General features: G+C 52.4%; 1 protein-coding gene across 1 annotated transcript in view; it reads left to right on the top strand.

Annotated features, from left to right (window-relative positions):
* NPDC1 (neural proliferation, differentiation and control 1) overlaps positions 1 to 16,963 on the top strand; it is a 119,091-nt gene that overhangs the window by 61,185 nt on the left and 40,943 nt on the right. The window contains exon 2 of the mRNA XM_044992665.1: positions 14,528 to 14,671. Within this exon, the coding sequence (XP_044848600.1) occupies positions 14,528 to 14,671 (144 nt within the window). The remainder of the gene's footprint in view (positions 1 to 14,527; positions 14,672 to 16,963) is intronic.

Below are 16,963 nucleotides of genomic sequence, written 5' to 3' on the forward strand. Positions count from 1 at the left end.
CAGGCGCTACCCTGCCTGGCCTCTGAGCCAGATAGGAGAGCCTAGCTCGAGGTAAAACAATTGCAGGCTCCATTTTCCTTCCAAGCGGCCTGTCTGCTGAGTGCTCCTGCATAGGCCAGGTTTGAAGCAGGGCCCGTTTCCCTCTTGACTGGCTCATTCAGAGGGTTGCTGGATGTAATTCCAGGGAGGGAGGATTAGGGCAGAGTCTTTGGATTTACCATACAGGTGGCCCCACCCAGCTGGTTAATAGGGGATGTTTGGCATGCGGCTGTCTGCATGTTTCTTTGCATGCCGTGTTGTAGCTGTGTCAGTCCCAGGATATTAGAGACGCAAGGCGGGTGAGGGAATATCTTTCATTGGACCAACTTCTGTTGGAGAGAGAGAGGAGCTTTCCCAGACCTGAAGACAAGCTCTGGGTTTGCTCGAAAGCTCGTCTCTTTCGCCAACAGAATTTGGTCCAATGAAAGATATGACCTCACCCTCCTTGTTTCTCTAATGTTTAAGTCAGCAAGGCACTGCGCACTCAGAGCCCTTCTGGTCCAGAAGCTGGAAGCCTGGATTCTTTCCTCGCTGCCTCAGACCCTTCTGAATCTACAGCTACTCCCTTTGCAATCAGTTTGTATCCACACACGCTGCTGACCGTGGTAGCTAATTGTGTTTTGCCTCGGCCCAGGTCCTAGGCTGGCACCTGGTGGGTTTCATAGAACAGGCTCCAAATGCCGTTGTTTTGCATGAAGACAGGACCCTCTGTGGAAGAGGCTCCCTCCCCAGCTCTCAGGTGGGCCTAGAGCAGCATCTGCAGCGGTGCACCCTGGGCAGAGACTCTGCATTCACGGCCTCTGGCGTTCTCCCCCTGCTGAGACACTGGGATGAGCTGCCCTGCTTTTCCCACGACGCACTGGCACTCGCTTGATTAGTCAGCGGGGTCAGTGCAGTTGACACGTGGTCGTGCGGTGAAAGAAAGCTGCAGCCTGGACACCGGACCAGAGGAGAGTGTTGGCAAGTGGCCTTCCAAGCAGAGCTGTAGCATAGATGGGGCCAGCAAAGACTGTCCCCACCCTTGTTAGAACCGTCCCTGGACGCGTCTCTCCGGCCGAGCTTGAGGACGCGGGATGCCCTGACAACGCTGCAGGTGCATAGCCCTCTGGCGGGGAAGGCTGCTGAGAGCTGGGTGCATTGGGGACAATGGAATCAGCTTTCTGTGTGAGTAATGAGACGACCCGAAGGGAGCCAAACAGCTTGGCTTAGCATGTGTGAGCGTTCCGACACCTGTGCAGAGGGGCTGGGAATCCCCTTGCACTTTTGAAACTGTTGCTTGTTGTTTGTCTGCAAAACGCTTTCCCTCTGAAGGGGATGCTGGCTGCGTAGCCGCGCCGTGTTTCTGTGGCTGTGATTTGAGATCCTTGTTACCGAAGAGAAAGGCCTAGATTGCACTACAGGACGCATTCGTCTCCTTTTCCGGCTGCTCGTCAGCCTACCAGAAGGGTTCCCCTAGGGCCGTTCCAGGGAGGGGGGAACTGCTCCAGACGGCAGGTCCTGTCGGGAAGCAGGGGTGCTGCAAGGCTTGCTGGTTGGAGAATGGGCTCTATTCCATGGAAAACTTAGACTGCCAGGCGAACAATCCAAAACTGAACACTTCTATTCAGTTCAGTGCTTCATGGGAGTCCTAGTTCAGGTGCCTCAGGCCCCATTCCCTTCCATGGGCCAGGCTCCCTAGCTGGACTACATCGTCCATGATGCATCGTGGGCTCCCTTCTTGTTGAGCTGGCACAGTGCATCATGGGAGGTGTAGTCCAGGTAAGAAACTCGGCCCATATGAGACTGGAGGCATGAGGCACGTGAACTACGACTCCCATGAAACACTGCAGCAGAATCTCTGAATAGAAATATTTTTGATTTTTTTTTAATACTTATTTTGTTGTTTCTGGGTGTTTAAACTCTTTGCTTTCCACGAAAGTTTGGTTTTTCAGCAGACACTTTTGCAGAAAATGTTGTCAAAAGAAGCAAGATTTTCCATCCCCAAAAACCAAAAACAAAGTTTCAACCAGCCCATGTTTCCAGCTCTTAATCTGTCTCTCAAATCCTGCCTGGAGTATCCAGTGAGCTGATTTTAGATAATGGTAAAAGAGCCCTGTTCCCTGCCACGCTAAACCATTGTCTCATCCTTACTAGGCATCGTGTGACGCAGAATATTTCTGCCACTAGTTTTTCTCTGGCTCTTTCCATATTTTATACGGCTGTGTGGGAGTCTGACGCGGAAGAAGCTGCACTGTTTGCAGTTCTGATGTTTTGTCTGCACGTGGATTAAATTTTTAAATAGAGTATTCTCCTGTTGCTTCCTGCCCTTTATTTTAAGCCTGTTGTTGCTGTCTTTCTTTTAATAAGCAAATTATCAGGCTCCGGAAGCAGCGGTGACTTCGTTTTCACCCTCCTAATGCTCTTAAACTCTTTGCATTAAGCGCTTCAGCCTTTCTCTGGCTGCGGCGTGCAGAATAATATTATGAGCAAATCACATCAGATTACTTCTGCAGGCTCTATGTGGGGCTCTGGCAGAGTCTAGCTGTCTCTCTAATGGGGCCTAATTGGCAGACATTGAGAAAACACGCCTGCGGAGTAAATGCTTCCAAGAAATGTGGCCCTGCTTTGTCTCTGAGCAAGGCCCAAAATTCATTGCTCGTGGCACCCCCTGCTGGCTGCCTCGGAGGAATGGCAATTGACTCAGTTGCAAACTCTTCCTCTTCCTTTGTGGCAGGCTGCATGTTCTACTGGGATCAGGGGAGTGCTGGAAATCGATGAGCCAACGAACGAAAGCCTTGCTGCCTCCTCAGTATGAGGCAAAGCTGCTGGCTCGTTGCCCCCGGGAGCTGTCTGGTTGCAGTGTGATGCAGAGACCTTCAGTCTCAAATGAGCAAAGGCTCAAAGTGAAGTAGGAATATTCCACCCAGGAATAGTTCTCCTCTGGGGCCTGTCAGCGCAGAGCTTGTACAGCTGTTACTGGGCCAGGAGCCGAGGTGGGGCTGTACGCTACAGTCATTGGTAAAACAGACCAGAGTTCCTATCCGTGTGCCTTTCGGATGCACCCTTCACTGTAGTTTATAATGCTCCACGCACATAATTAAGCCGTTTCTAATTAATATCGATAGTTAAGCTCTGGTTATAGCACTTGTTGTAAGATGGATCGCTTGTGGTATTGTCTTCCAGGAGACACTGGACTGCTGCTCCACTATGGGTTGTGGGGTTTCTGGGACTTTGTGATCAAAACCAGACAAGAATTGGGGTCCTCCTTGTTTCTGGTGGCATGGAGTGCCACGGGCTGGGGACCACCCTGAGAACCCCCTGCCCCAGGAGTCTCACCTCTGGGACTAGTAAGCTGGAATTCAGCGTCACAAAGCGCGTGTCATGTAGTGCCCCATAAAGGAATAAGTGAGACCATGGCAATGAACTGCCGGTGCAGCAGCTGTCCTGAACTTGCAAAAGCTCTCCACAGCTGTGTTCACGAATTCTGCCAGGCTGGGTGTAGGCAAACTGAGGCGCGAGCCAGAAAAAATATTCCAAATGCTTGTCCGTGTGTGGAAGAGAACCACTCCCTGAGGCTGGCCGCGTTCTCTAGTGACTGTAGAACACAGTAGGTTTCAGGGGTTGAGGCTAGAACATTCTCTTCAAGGCCTCAAGTCTGTTCTCTCCCAAGAGGGATAACATTTCCAAAGGGCTTGTGCTGCTTTCGTGGTAACAAGCAAACCCATGTGAGCATCTCCTGTGACCGATGTGGGCTGGGAGCTCACCTTGTGCTAAGAGCATGTGACTGTAACCCCAAGGAACAGGCCCAGCAGCCCCTGGAACCATTGCTGTCCTTGTTCTGATGCGGATCTCAATAACGAGTATCTTTAATCTGCAGTGACATCCCACACCAAGCCCCATCTGCTGTTTTAAAACCCTAAAATACTTTTTCCAGCCTATAGAATGGCGCCTCAAGGCCAGGCAGCCTGGTCATCTCGCAGGCTAAGCCGGGTCATGCTGGTCAGTGCTTGGTTGAATCCCTCCTGCCCTCCAAGGAAAAAACTGTGGGTGCTGCACAAAGTGGTGATGGTTAGTCACTAGGGGGCAGTTGTGACATTCCCCTGGTGTTATCCAGACTGGTGATCTGCTCGGTCACTCCTATCCTTGACTCTGGGAACCAGCCTTACCCTGCTCCGCTGTGAGAACCCCCACTCCTGGGCTGTTCACGCACAGCCTGTGGCATGTAACCTGCTCCTAGCTACTTGCAAGCGAATGACACTAGCCAATATCTCTGGTCCCAGACACAACTCTAGGAACCTCCCATCTTGCAGTGTCCAGTTATGCCCGCTGGACACTGCCAGCTTATATTAGTTTGTCAATTTAACAAAGAAATTGATATGTACCAGGCTTGTTATCCCAAGGGGAATCTCTGACACACTTCAAACGCGCTGCTTCAGGTAGAATAAACAAACAGATTTATTAACTATAAAGATAGATGTTAAGTGGTTATAAGTCAAAGCACAAGAAGTCAGATTTGGTCAAATGAAATAAAAGCAAAACACATTCTAAGCTGCTCTTAACACTTTCAGTGCCCTTGCAAATTTAGATGCTTCTCACCCCAGGCTGGCTGGTTGCCCTTCAGCCAGGCTCTCCCCTTTGATCAGCACGTCAGTCACTTGGTGGTGATGTCTGTAGATGGAGGTGGAAGAGAGAGGAGCCTGGCAAACGTCTCTCCCTTTTATCATGTTCTTTTTTCCCCTCTTGGCTTTGCACCCCCCCCCCTTCAGAGTCAAGTGAGCATTACCTCATTGTAGTCCCGGACTGACCAAAGGAAGGGGGGTGACTCACTGGAGAGTCCAACAGATCCTTTGCTGCCTAGGCCAGTGTCCTTTGTTCTTGTGAGGCTGGGCTGAGTTTGTCCCATACGTGCCCTGATGAGGTGTGAACTGCCCCTCTGCTCTTGGAGAGTTTTTGCCTGGGCTTGTTTTAAGCCATGAGGACACATTTTCAGCCTCATAACTATATACGTGAAATTACAGCCTATAATATTACTATTACAACAATTACTATAACAACAATGCTCAGTGCACCATGAGCTTTCCGAAGACACCCGACATGACAAACTTTGCACTGGATACCACACAATCATATTAGAAGGATGAACATGGGGGTGTAGGGTGTCCCCCCGAGGTACAGACCGTCACAGCAGTCATCACTTGGGATCAGTATTTAACCAATGGCCCGGCTAGGGGTGCTGTGCTGCTGGAGCGATTGGGGGGGAGGGAAGATGAAAATTGACATTGAAGATGGGGCTTGCAGAAGTAAGGGGGAATCAGTGCAATTTCTGGGCCAAATTGCGCTCTGCTTCCACAAATTCCCTCCCCCGTTTCATTTGGATACAATATTCTTCACCCTCGGTACTACACTGTGGTGGGAGATTGCTGTGTCCCACTCTAGAGGTGGCTGCATTGTGTTGGTGGAAGGGACTGTGATGATAAGGAGGGGGGGGGGTGTATGTGTGTAGGGGTGTGTGTAGGTGTGTGTATGTGGTTCTTCTCAGTGTTTAGTGTATGGTTACCAGGAATAAAAATACTACTTGACCTGTTAGAAGGCTTGGTTTGGTATTTTGAAATACTACAGTGTGATGACTAGGAGTCCCTGGAGCTCAGCGCTGTCCCTCCTCTGTCCCTTATCGTTCCTCCTGGCTATTTAAATAAGAGCCTGCATATAGTAGGAAGAGGGGTTCCCACTAGAGGGCAATTCCCTGATGGATCGGCACAAGCCCTTTTTACGATGCAGTGATCAGACATACCTGCCTCTTCCCTGTAAACGTGCCCTGGCTTTATTCACAGGGAGACCGGGAACTGTGTAATAGTCACCTAGCTAGAATCAGAGAACAGATTAGGTCACTTCTTCTCCTTATTAAATTGTTCTTTGGGTACTTGTCTGTGTGTGGTGTCGGGCTCAGGTTCTCCTGTTCCTGGCAGACCCTCGGGTACATGAGGATAGCGTGGCAAGCATCGCCGTTCAGCGGCGCTCAGCAGACCCTGCCCTCGCTGGATTAGGAAGCTCTGAGACCTCCTCCCTGAAAGGAGGAAGATCTGCTCTGTGCCCCATGTGTGTGATCAGCGGTGCCGTTAGGGCGTGACCTTCCCACGACAATGGAATGTCCCAGCCTGCCTGCCAGCTGGCCAGGGTTACCGAGCGAGCAGTGTGAGGGGACCATACCAGTGCTGCTGGGGAATGCTGGCTATCTGGACATGAATTGTCACCTCATTTCGAGCTGGCTGGTGGGTGCTGAGTAACCTCCGTGGGTTTCCAGAGACTGGTGTCTTTGCCTGCTGTTGCTGCAGCTGGGCACAATCTGGACTCTGTCAGCAGACGTGGCTATTGATCAGTTGACTCTCCTAGTCACTTTGCTGACCGTGCAGAAGACAGTCTCCACCAGAGAACGTAACGTTTTGCGTGTTGCCGAGCAGGAGAAGGCGTGTGCCAGGGCGTTCCTGCTGTCGGCTCGCGGGCCTCTCCCGCTGCAAGCCGAGCAGAAATGTCGGGTGTTACTGGGTTTGGGGGCTGCATCAACATTCCCCCCTTGTTAGTCCTTGTTACCATGAAATAAACAGTCACGGGTTGCGAGTTCAGTCGGGAGGTGGGCGCTGCTTTGTGGAGGTTCATTCCAGGGGTGAAAGAATTTCCCCAGCATGATTGAAGGGTTAGTGTCGCCTGTCAACAACTGAACTCCTGAAAGCCCTTTCTCGCACCAGCATAAACCGGGATGTGCTGGGCTGATGCCTGGTCCCTCGTGTCCTGGGCTGGAAGGGCTATCGATGCAGCTTGGAGGTGGTTTAGCTATCCCAGTAGAAAGGACCTTTAGCCCAGGATACTTGTGCCCACGCTAGGAGGGGTTGTACCACATTCACTATACCAGAATAGTTAAAGCAGGAGGCCTTGTGTGTATAGGCAAGTCCTTGTCAATGGGAATTAGGCTCCTAAGTGTCCGTCACTTTGGAAAATGGGACTTATTCCTAAATCACTTAAGCGCTTCTGAAAATTTTCCTTCAGGCCTCTGAGGGATTGAAGACCCCACCCAAGATCTAAGCTACTCAGGTTCTCACCTGTACTAAGGGCTGGCCTCCAAGGGGAAATAGCCTGGAATAGCTCCCTGTGTGAACAGTCCTAGTTCACATGAAGAGGCCTTTATGCGATTTTAGCTTAATCCACTTTGGATTGTCACACTCTGCTTTAGTTTACAATAACTAGCATGTCCAGGCGAACCCTTAGGTGTATTTTTCCATACTTAGCCCTTGCCTACATAGGGAAGGTTTTTGGTATAATCGGAGATGTGAATTTAAACTGATCTAGTTACCCAGGTTTCACCCTTGTGTGGACACACTCTTCTAGGCTAATGAGACTTGTACCAGTTTAGCTCATGTTGCTCAGGGAGGGGTTTAGGCTAAACCAAAAAGGCCTCTCGTACCCCAGAATGAGCATGTCCACACGGGGGCTTCGCAGTCCAGCACCACCTGTGTCACTGGTCGTGCACTCTCCACCTTTCTGCCACCTTTTCAGTTTTCTTTCCAATCCTCTCCCTAATGTTTCATTTGACTCCCTGCCCCTTTGCTCCTGATTGGCAGCTGTTTAAACGGGCCACAAATCCCCAATGACCTAGGAATTGCCAGGGCAGATCACATCTGAGGTCCCTCAAGCCCCGTATCCCATCTCTGGCAGTGGCTGGCACCAGGTGCTCCAGCAGGAGGCGCAAAAAAAATCCTGGACAACCAGCCCCTTGAGGACGTTTGCCTCTGAGTTTGTGGCTGTTTCTGTCCCTTGTGTTTGATGTCCCTGGAAGTTCAGGCTGAATGTTCAACCCATGCTGCTCAAGCAGCTTATGTGGTGCCCAGTGCTGCTCTGTATATCACGGAGGAGCTGACCCGTCCTACATAGGAGGAGGGAGGCACTGGGCTGGCTTTCAGTGCTGACTCTCTGATCCTCTCCAGGTCTCAGGGAGGAGCCCAGCACTGAGGGGAGATTGGGCAGATGCTGAAAGCAGAGACTCCTCATCTGATTTCAGGAGAAATGGAAAACAGCACCAGCTCGTGCCCGTCAAACTGCCCTGAGCTGCAAAGTTACAGGAGTGCATTTAAATGGGCGAGGGTTGTGGCATCATCCGGGAGAATATCAAGGCACTGCTGAAGCCAGGGGTTAGGGGACTAGCCTGGGATTCAAGCGACGAGATCCAATTCCCTGCTCTGCCACAGGCATTCTGGGTGGCCTTGGGAAAGTCTCTTAGTGCCTCTGTGCCTCAGTTTCCCATCTGTACAATGGGGATAACAGCCCTCCCCTGCCACATGAGGGGAGAGAGGCTGAATGCATGAGAGTGAGGTGCTGAATCCTCGCTGCTGCCCCAAATACTGACGCTGACCCTGTGCGTAGGGGTGTGCTTGCAGTGGAATTGAGAGTGGGGGTCTGACCTGTGCTCCAGGCCCACTTCCTCAGTGCCAGGCTGAGCTCTGTTCATGGCAGCACAGCTGCTCCGCGTCTGGGTTTGTCATGGAGAATCTCCAGAGGTGACTCCCTTCTCTGTCACGGTGCCCCCCAAGCTCAGGGAGGAGGGCTGGTGCCCTTGCAGCATGCATGGTGGGGTCTGTCTCTGCGCTGGCTCAGGTAAACGCTTTGGCTTTCATGGACCATGAGAACAAGGATTGAATTTCAAAGGAGATGATAATCATAGCCCCAGTCGCCTGCCTGCGGGCGGGATGGGGCAGTGCTCTGTGCTGTTGGTAAGTGCATTGAGAAGAAATGGGCAGAGGAGGGACGGGACGGGACGGCTGCGGAGTTGGTATTTGGTAATGGAACTACTAGGTTGTCAGCTCTTTGGGGCACGGGCTGTCTGCGTTTGTACAGCACCAAGCACAGAGGGGCTGTGGTCTGGCTGGGGGCTGCTAGGCATGACTGCCATACACACCAATATTAGGTCACTTGTCCAGGGGTGACCAACGGGCAGGAGTTGCCAGAGACGCTGTCGGGGGTTCCGAGTAGCCCCTGACACTGCAGCGAGCGGCTGGCTGGCTGATTTCCAGTGGATACGTGTCTCCATTGTACAGACCATCGGCACAGCCTACCCAAGCCGTTTAGGAAGTGCCCCTCACAGGCCAGGAACCTGGAGTCACCCCTAGCGGTGGCCCATCCCGGTCCTGGGGAAGGGGCACACAGGATGGGAAGGTGGGCGAGTGGCACCCGGTATAAGGTGAATGCAATCCCCAGAGAGGCCTCGGCCCAGGCTGTCCTGGCCTGGCATCAAGGGCGCTGGGGAGGGGTGTGTGTGAAGAGGGTTTTCTCTACCTCCCTCCGCTGGCTAGAAACTGAAACCAGAGCTCTGATGGGAAAGAGCCCCCGGGAAGCAGCTGCTGTTTGTTCACAGCCTGGTTTCTGTTGACTTTGTGCTGTTTATGACTAAAGGACACACCACGGTGCCCAGCTGGTACGCGTCTGTCGCTGGCGGCCAGAGAGCAGGGACAGGCTGTGCAGCAGCTGAGCAGCCAGGCTGGTCTGATTCCCCCAGCTTGGACAGTCCAGGGACATGTCCCCGCCCCGTCCCCAGCCATGAGCTGGCTGCATCACACCCTCATCCCTCCACCCTGCTTCCCTCGGTGACGCTGGGCCGCATCCATCGCCCTGGGAGCCTTTGTCATGTGCCAGGGGCTGGAGGACTGCAGTGCTAGCCAGTGACTCTGTGGGCGTGAGAGGGGAGCCTGTTACCCGTGCAATATTTTCTATGACTCGCCCACTCTAGAGGCACCCACCCTTACCCCATTCCTAGGGCTCAGGTGTAACCTTACTCTCTAGGGCTTACCCTGTTCCTAGGGCTCAGGTGTAACCCTGTTAATTCAGGCACCCACCCTTACCCTGCCACGGGCTCAGGCAGAACCTTACGCTGCGGGTTTATGGGGTCTTTTACCAGTGAAAGAGCCTTGCACAGTAATATCCTTAACCTCTATTTATTAACAATCCCCCAGACAGACTGCACATGCTAAGCAGGCAATGCTCACCACTCCCAATAAGGCAGATGAATTTTTTTTGATGGCCAGGCAGGATCAGGTTGTCTGGGGGACTCCAGCTTCTGCACGGGGTGGTTGGCAGGATGCTGAGGTCTGGGAGTTCTGATCTTGGGTTATGTCCTGGAGTTGGTTCTCAAGAACTTCCTTTTGGACCCCGGTTTATGTAGTGGAGCTTGAGTCCTGCTTAGCTGCACCTTAACCAGCCATTTTACTAAATCATTTTCTAACCAATCCTAACATACTGTAAGACTGTTCTTTAACCAATCATATCCCACCACCTTCATTGATTTACACCTAGCAAAATTAGCTATGCAACACACCGAAACAATCAAAGAACCAGGCAGATAAATAGAGAAATGGGGATCCTACAGGCAAACCAATAGAAGTATAGATTTACAATCACAGCTGTTGAGAAGTGATTTTTTGCCAGACAGACACAGTTTTCTTGAAAGAAACAGCTCTTAAGATGGTGATCTGGTGGTGGTGGTACTGTTAGGACAGGAGCCTTCTTAACAGCCCAATATTACAATGTTTTAATGTCATTTAGATGGAGTGTGAGGATGTGACTTCCTGCTTCTTAGCTCATGGCTGCTGCTTTCTTAATCTGGCCACAGACAAAGGCCTCAGACTTGACAATATGGCTACAGGAAAAGGCCTTGTCCTTCCAAGCCGGTGTGCTGCTGAGCAGCCCCAAGCACTCCCTTTCCATTCACCCCTGCTGCGGCAGCCGGCTCACCTGGAGCAGCTCCGTGCTGTGTGCACGGGCGCTTTGTTCCAGCTGCCTTGCCCACCCCTGCCAGGAGGCGTCTCTCCAGGTGTCAGTGTGCCGTGCTAGCCCCCACAAAGCAGGCAAAGCACAGCCTGGAAGCATGGCCTGTTGTCGTCCCACCCATAAATTACATGGGAAATCAGTCGGTGCCCGTGGGGCAGGGAGAAGAGGCTCTTCAGGAGGTCCGAGAGGAAGCAGCGCAGCAGTCTGTATTTATGTGAAATAAAAACAACCTGAGTCCACTGTCCAGGTCTGGGGCTAGAATGTCACGCCCGTGTGATGGTGACTGCGTAATGCAGGACAGCTGATCTGTGCGCCCAGCCTTGGCATCCAAAAGCAGGTTGGTGACAGGAGCGTCTCTGCAACAGCACTGCTCCTCGCAAGCCATGGGCTCTCTGTTCCAGTTCAGCACCTCCGAGCGGAGCTGGTCAGCAAATGGCATTTCCATCCCATGGGGGCTCTGACACTTCAGAATTCCCTTTTGTCACAAACTGGGATGAAAATTCAAACTTTTCATATTGACTCTGAAATGGAAACTGTGGAATATTTTGTTTCTGAAACATCCATATTGGAATGGTTTGTTTCAGTAATGTCAAGGCATTCTAACCTAGTACAATATAGTAAATCGATATAGAATGGTAAATATATATATTAATAGAATACAATTACATTTTAAACTTTTAAAAAAAAATAGTCCAAGTGAAATAAGATCACAATGAACTATTCCATTTTGATGCACGTTGTTCTGAAATGGGTCCAGTTTCTTTGAAATCAACATGTTCACTTGCATCTGACGAAGTGGGGATTCACCCACGAAAGCTCATGCTCTAAAACATCTGTTAGTCTATAAGGTGCCACAGGATTCTTTGCTGCTTTTACATGTTCCCATGAAATGTTTTGATTTCAAAACAGCATTTTCCAGTGGGATAAACTGTTCCATCCAAAAATGTTGACCTGCTCTACCTTGGAGAATAGGAACTGCCAGACTTGATCAGACCTGCCGGCCATCTAACCTACTGTCCCGTCTCAGGCAGGGGTCAGAGGCTTCAGGGGAAGGGGCAGAAACCCTGGTAATGGGTGATTTTATAGACTAACCTGCCCATGGGTCAAGTTTCACCCTCCCCTCAGCAGTTAGTGGTGGGCTTATGGCTGAAGCAAGAGAATTTTAAACCCTCTTTCTTTTATTCTCTTTTTTTCAAATTTTTCCCCCTTCTTTCCTTAATGGATCTTCTCATTATCCATGTCATTGTGAAACCTGCCTGTGAGACTGGAACGCCAGGAAAAATGTTCTTATTGGCCGACACAGTAGGGAGCCCTTACATTTGGTCAATCCTTGCTGCTGAGAGGCACAAAAAGGCCAGTTTCTCTTTTCTTTTTTTAATTCACTTTTGGGGGATGTTGCTTTTCCTTTACGCTCGTTGCAGAAGCATTGGCAATAAAAATGCCCCTGCTGTGACTTTGTGCCCAAAGGACCCCCCAGCCCCGCCCCAGGAAAGCAGTCCCCCCAGGTGGTGCTGGCTAGCTCTGAGCTGTAGCAGCACTGCGATTTCTCAGCTCTGATGGTCTGATCCGCAGCCGGGAATCCGGAGGGCGAGTTGATGGTTAGTCACTGACGTTTAGCAGCATCATAGTGTTGGGTTTGAGGTTTTTTATGAGGCTCAATAAAAGCAGACATTGCTCCAGCTGACGAAGGAGTATACATTGTGCTTGGCTTTTATTTAAGCCACGGGCTGCTGCCATGCGAGTCTTGCAACTTTATCTTAGGCCAATAACAAGGGGCGTTACTAATTACCAAGGCACACAGCCCCCATGTTGGCTTAATATTGATCTTTAACGACCTCTGCAGCACGCTCCGTGAGCACAGGGCCGGCTCCAGGCACCAGTGTAGCAAGCAGGTGCCTGGGGCGGCCAGTGAAGAGAGGGGTGGCACGTGCGGCCGTTCAGCAGCAATTCGGCGGCAGGGCTGTCACTCCCTCTCGGAGCGAAGGACCTGCCACCGAATTGCCGCTGTAGAAGAAGTGGCGGTAGAGCTGCCGCCGATCGTAAATGCGGCTTTTTTTTTTTTTTGGCTGCTCGGGGCGGCAAAAATGCTAGAGCCGGCCCTGCGTGAGCACGACTGGCATGTGACCCTCGCTTGTCGTCAGCCTGAGGACTGTAGTGCGTCGTGATCCTGTCGCCATCCGCTGAGTCCGGCACGCCTGAACGGCCGCCCTTGCTGTGTGGATGCCCTCCTGGACATAGGCAGGGGGCGCTGGCAGGCACAGGGCAGGGTAGCTGGCAGGAGCTCCCTGGTGCGCTGGCAGGCAGGCAGCTTATATGGGCTCGAGGGGAAATGGATTAATTAAGGCGGGCTGAGGAAGGGGGGAGTGGGCAGGAGGAACTCCGGTTGCTCCTGGAGATGGCTTGGGTAAGCAGCGCTCTGCTACCCTGCTGGGCCGGGATGGTGAGAGCTCCCCCTGCTGGTTGCCTCCCTTAATCCCCAGGATGGTACTGGATGTATCCAGGAGCTAAAAACCCAATAGTCTGTTCCCTGACCCTGGCCTCTACATGCGACTCACCTCCCCCAGGAGAGAGACTTAGCTGAGTCGTGAGAGGGTAAAATCGGTGGGTGCAGTTTCCCTGAGGAGACTCCTTCAGAGGGGGCTCTCTGGCGTGGTCACAGAGAGCTCAGTGATGGGGCAAACCAGCGTGCCGTGTGTTAGTCTGACGTCACATACAGCCTGCACCGGGCTGGGAAGTCGCATTAACTCGGAGGACCTCAGCACCGTTAAGTTAGGGAGAAAAGCCAGTTGGGCAGGAGGCTTTTGCTGCGCTCTCTGGGCTGGTTCAAGTCGTGAGGTAATTTACAAGGAACAGCTGGTCTGGTGGCCTTGGGAGAGTCTGTCCGCACCTGGGGCGAACCGTGCCTGACTCAGGGTGAGACGTAGGGGCGAGGTGCCCTAGGCTTGTCGTCTCCTTAGCTGTTAAACTGCCCTGAGCGGATCATAAGGCTGCACAGCCTGACTAAGCTCTTCGCTACAGCAGCTAGTAAGTGGTAAGCTATAGCAGAAAGCTCTGCTAGAGATGGGTCCAGAGCTCAGCGACGCTCTCTGTGAGCTTACGGGTGAATGCAGAGCTGCAGAACAGGATGGAGTCCCTATTGGGTGTGCTCTTCATAGCACTCATCAGTGTGGCCTCTGAGCTTAGCCTCACAACCTCTGTCATTGTCCCCATATTGCCCATGGGGAAGCCTGGGTGACCTGGCCCTGACCACAGATCTTGCAGAACCCAGATCTCCTGATCCCAGGCCTGCGTCTTACCCACAAAACTGCAGCTAGATGTTCCATTGGTCCATGTTGGCTGAGTAAAAGCCTTAATCCCGTTCCTCTCTGGATTAGACCAGAACATTGTTCCACTTTGGCCAGCATGGGGGGGTTAGGGCTTGACAGCACCAGCCAAGCTGCTCTCCCTCCCTATCTCTGTTGTAGCGCAGGCTTAACTTGTGGCTAGCGATTCTCCCACAGTGGCTCGGATGTGTTTTGCACAGGCAGATACTTACAGTCTGGCTGTAGCTAGGATTCTGTTTCTCATTTCTAGCAATGACCGTAACATCTCCATGCTGTTGTTCCACAGGGTAAGGATGGACACAGCCGTTTTACCCCATCCACGGTGCATCTTGTGAAACTCATTCTCACTTGGATCTCTTCTCTCTTCCTTTTCCTAGAGGAGTCCTGTCCGCGGAGCTTGGACTGCACGCTGCAGAGAAGGGAGTTCTGCCCCCCTGGTTCCCATGCTTGCGGCCCTTGCCTCCCGCAGTTTGTGGAAGATGAACACGGAAGATGCGTCCAGAGGAAGTGGTCCTCCACTGGTATGTGTGTGCGTTCAGCAATGGGCCTTCCTGCCGGCTCCGTGTAACCCTTAGTCTGCACTCCGCTCTCGCCCCCGACTGTAAAATTCTCCAAGTTTCCTTGAAAGCAGGGATTTTTATGGGCTTAATTATGAATTAAAGTGTATTGCAGAGGGGACGTACCATGCAGGCATTGGCAATGAAGTAGGATCTCTCCCCTGCTGCATTAGTGCTCCAGCACATGGTAGACAGCTGGCTAAATTCTGCTCTCCGTTACAAAGTGCAGATGACCCCCCTGAAATATCAGGGGCCGCGCAGCTCAGCTCTGAATCGCCACCTCTCATGCTGCATTACTTTACTTAGCACAGAAACCTAGTTCAGTGCTTCGCTGGACGCGCGAGAGAACAGGAGGTGTCCGGTAAATGGCAAGGCCCTGTTTGTCCCTGATCGGGAGCGGTAGCTGGGAACGGAAGTAGTCTGCCAGTCATAACTAGACGCATCAGTAATGGGAATGTATTCGTGGCAGTGGAAATTAGCCTTCAGCATCACAGAGCCTGGTCACTCTGGCTAGAGCTCTGGCCTGTGTTACACAGAAGGTCCCACTAGATGATCACAGTGGTTGAGCCCTGAGCTCAGAGCAGAGCCCTGAGCTCAGAGCAGAGCCCTGAGCTCAGAGCAGAGCCCTGAGCACCGTGGGCTGGAGTTGGACACCCCCTCCTCCCACCCCCACCCCATGTTTGAACGACATCCGCAGCCAGCTGGGGGAACTCAGCACCGCTGCTTTAGAACCCCGAAGGCACAATTTCCTGTAGCAGCTGGTGGGTTCAAGACTGGAGGTGCGAACGCCTAGTGATGACAGAACAGTGCCGGAGGGGTGTTCTGCTGCTCCCCTTTGTAGGTTTCCTTCATCAGCTGTCACTTAATGTATTGTGCATGAGGCCCTCCTTCGCTCCGGTGGCAGGCAGGTGTTGCATGCACACCGAGCTGCTCTTCGTGGCGATCTCTGTGCTGCCAGAGCTTGAGGTTTGAGCAGGGAATATTGGGAGCGGGACATTTTCTCCTCCTCCTGCCCTGACTGAGGCTGCTTTGCCGATCCCTGCAGCCATCAGCAAAGTTACAAGAGGTACGTTTGCTTTACTCTTGCCTGGTTGCTCAGCACAAGCTCTCAGCCTGCATGATCCCTAGGTGGGGTTTCCTGTGTGGAAATGGACTTGTCCCTTGCAGAGCTCAGTCTGGTTGTTATGGGATTAGCGTTTGAACGCTGTCTCATTCCGTTTTGTATCTGATTGGCTTTAAAAGCTGAGCTATAGCTGACAGGATCTTTTAAAAATATATTTCTGGAGGTGTCACCTGGTGCCTGTTCTTTTGCCTTCATGCTTCCCCAAGAGGAGGATTCTGGATGATTTCAGGCTGTGGCTACTTAGCCTCTGCAGACACGGCACTTCTGCGCCTTAAAGCCTCCCGATTGTCGTCTCCCGAGCGTAGACAATTGCTACAGCAACAGAAGGGGTTTCTCCGTCACTGTACTAAATCCACCGCTCGAGAAGAACTCTTCCGCCCACCTGCCCGCGTCTACGGCGGGGGCCTGGCTGACCAGACTGCGTCACAAAGGGCACGACATTTTTCGCAGCCCTGAGCGATGTAGGTGGGCACACTAGGGCCAGGAGTGGCAAAAGCGGCGTACAAGTGGGGGGCCACCGGTGCCCAAACCATAGCCCCGCCCCGAGGCCCCTCCCTCTGAGGCCCGCTCTTGCCCCGCCCCCTCCCCAAGACCCCACCTCTGTGCCGCCTCGTCCCGCCAAGACCCCGCCCTCCTCTCGCTCCTCTCCGCCTCCTCCCCCTGTTGCTCGCCTTTACGGCCCCCGACCATGGCATAGTCACTGGTTCGTACCATCATCCAGCTCCATTTTCTGCCTCCTTGAATGTTCTCCCCCCCAGGGCAATGCTGTTCCCCAGCTCTTGCAGTGGTTGGCTCTCAAGGTTATTGGCCCTGTCTCCCTGCTTTGCTTTCTCATCCCTCTCGGATTCATTTCGCACACTGATTGTTGACCCTTCTGGGAAGCCGAGTGATGGCATCACATCCTGACGACACAGGACCCTGAGCTCTTCGTCTTTGCCCAGCATCCTGCCTGTGCCACTTAAAAACAGCCCGGTATATTATCCTGGCTAATTGTTATTGGGCTCTTATCAAACGCCTCCAGGGCCCATTAATGCAGTGCCTCTGGGGACCTGCGTGCAGCCAGCCTGTGTTTACTGTCAGTGTCCTGGGCGCAGAGAGGAGCATTGACGTCAGTTCTGTAATTAGATGGTGGG

This window comes from Mauremys mutica, chromosome 18 (genome assembly GCF_020497125.1).
Source record: "Mauremys mutica isolate MM-2020 ecotype Southern chromosome 18, ASM2049712v1, whole genome shotgun sequence".
Taxonomy (NCBI): Eukaryota; Metazoa; Chordata; order Testudines; family Geoemydidae; genus Mauremys; species Mauremys mutica.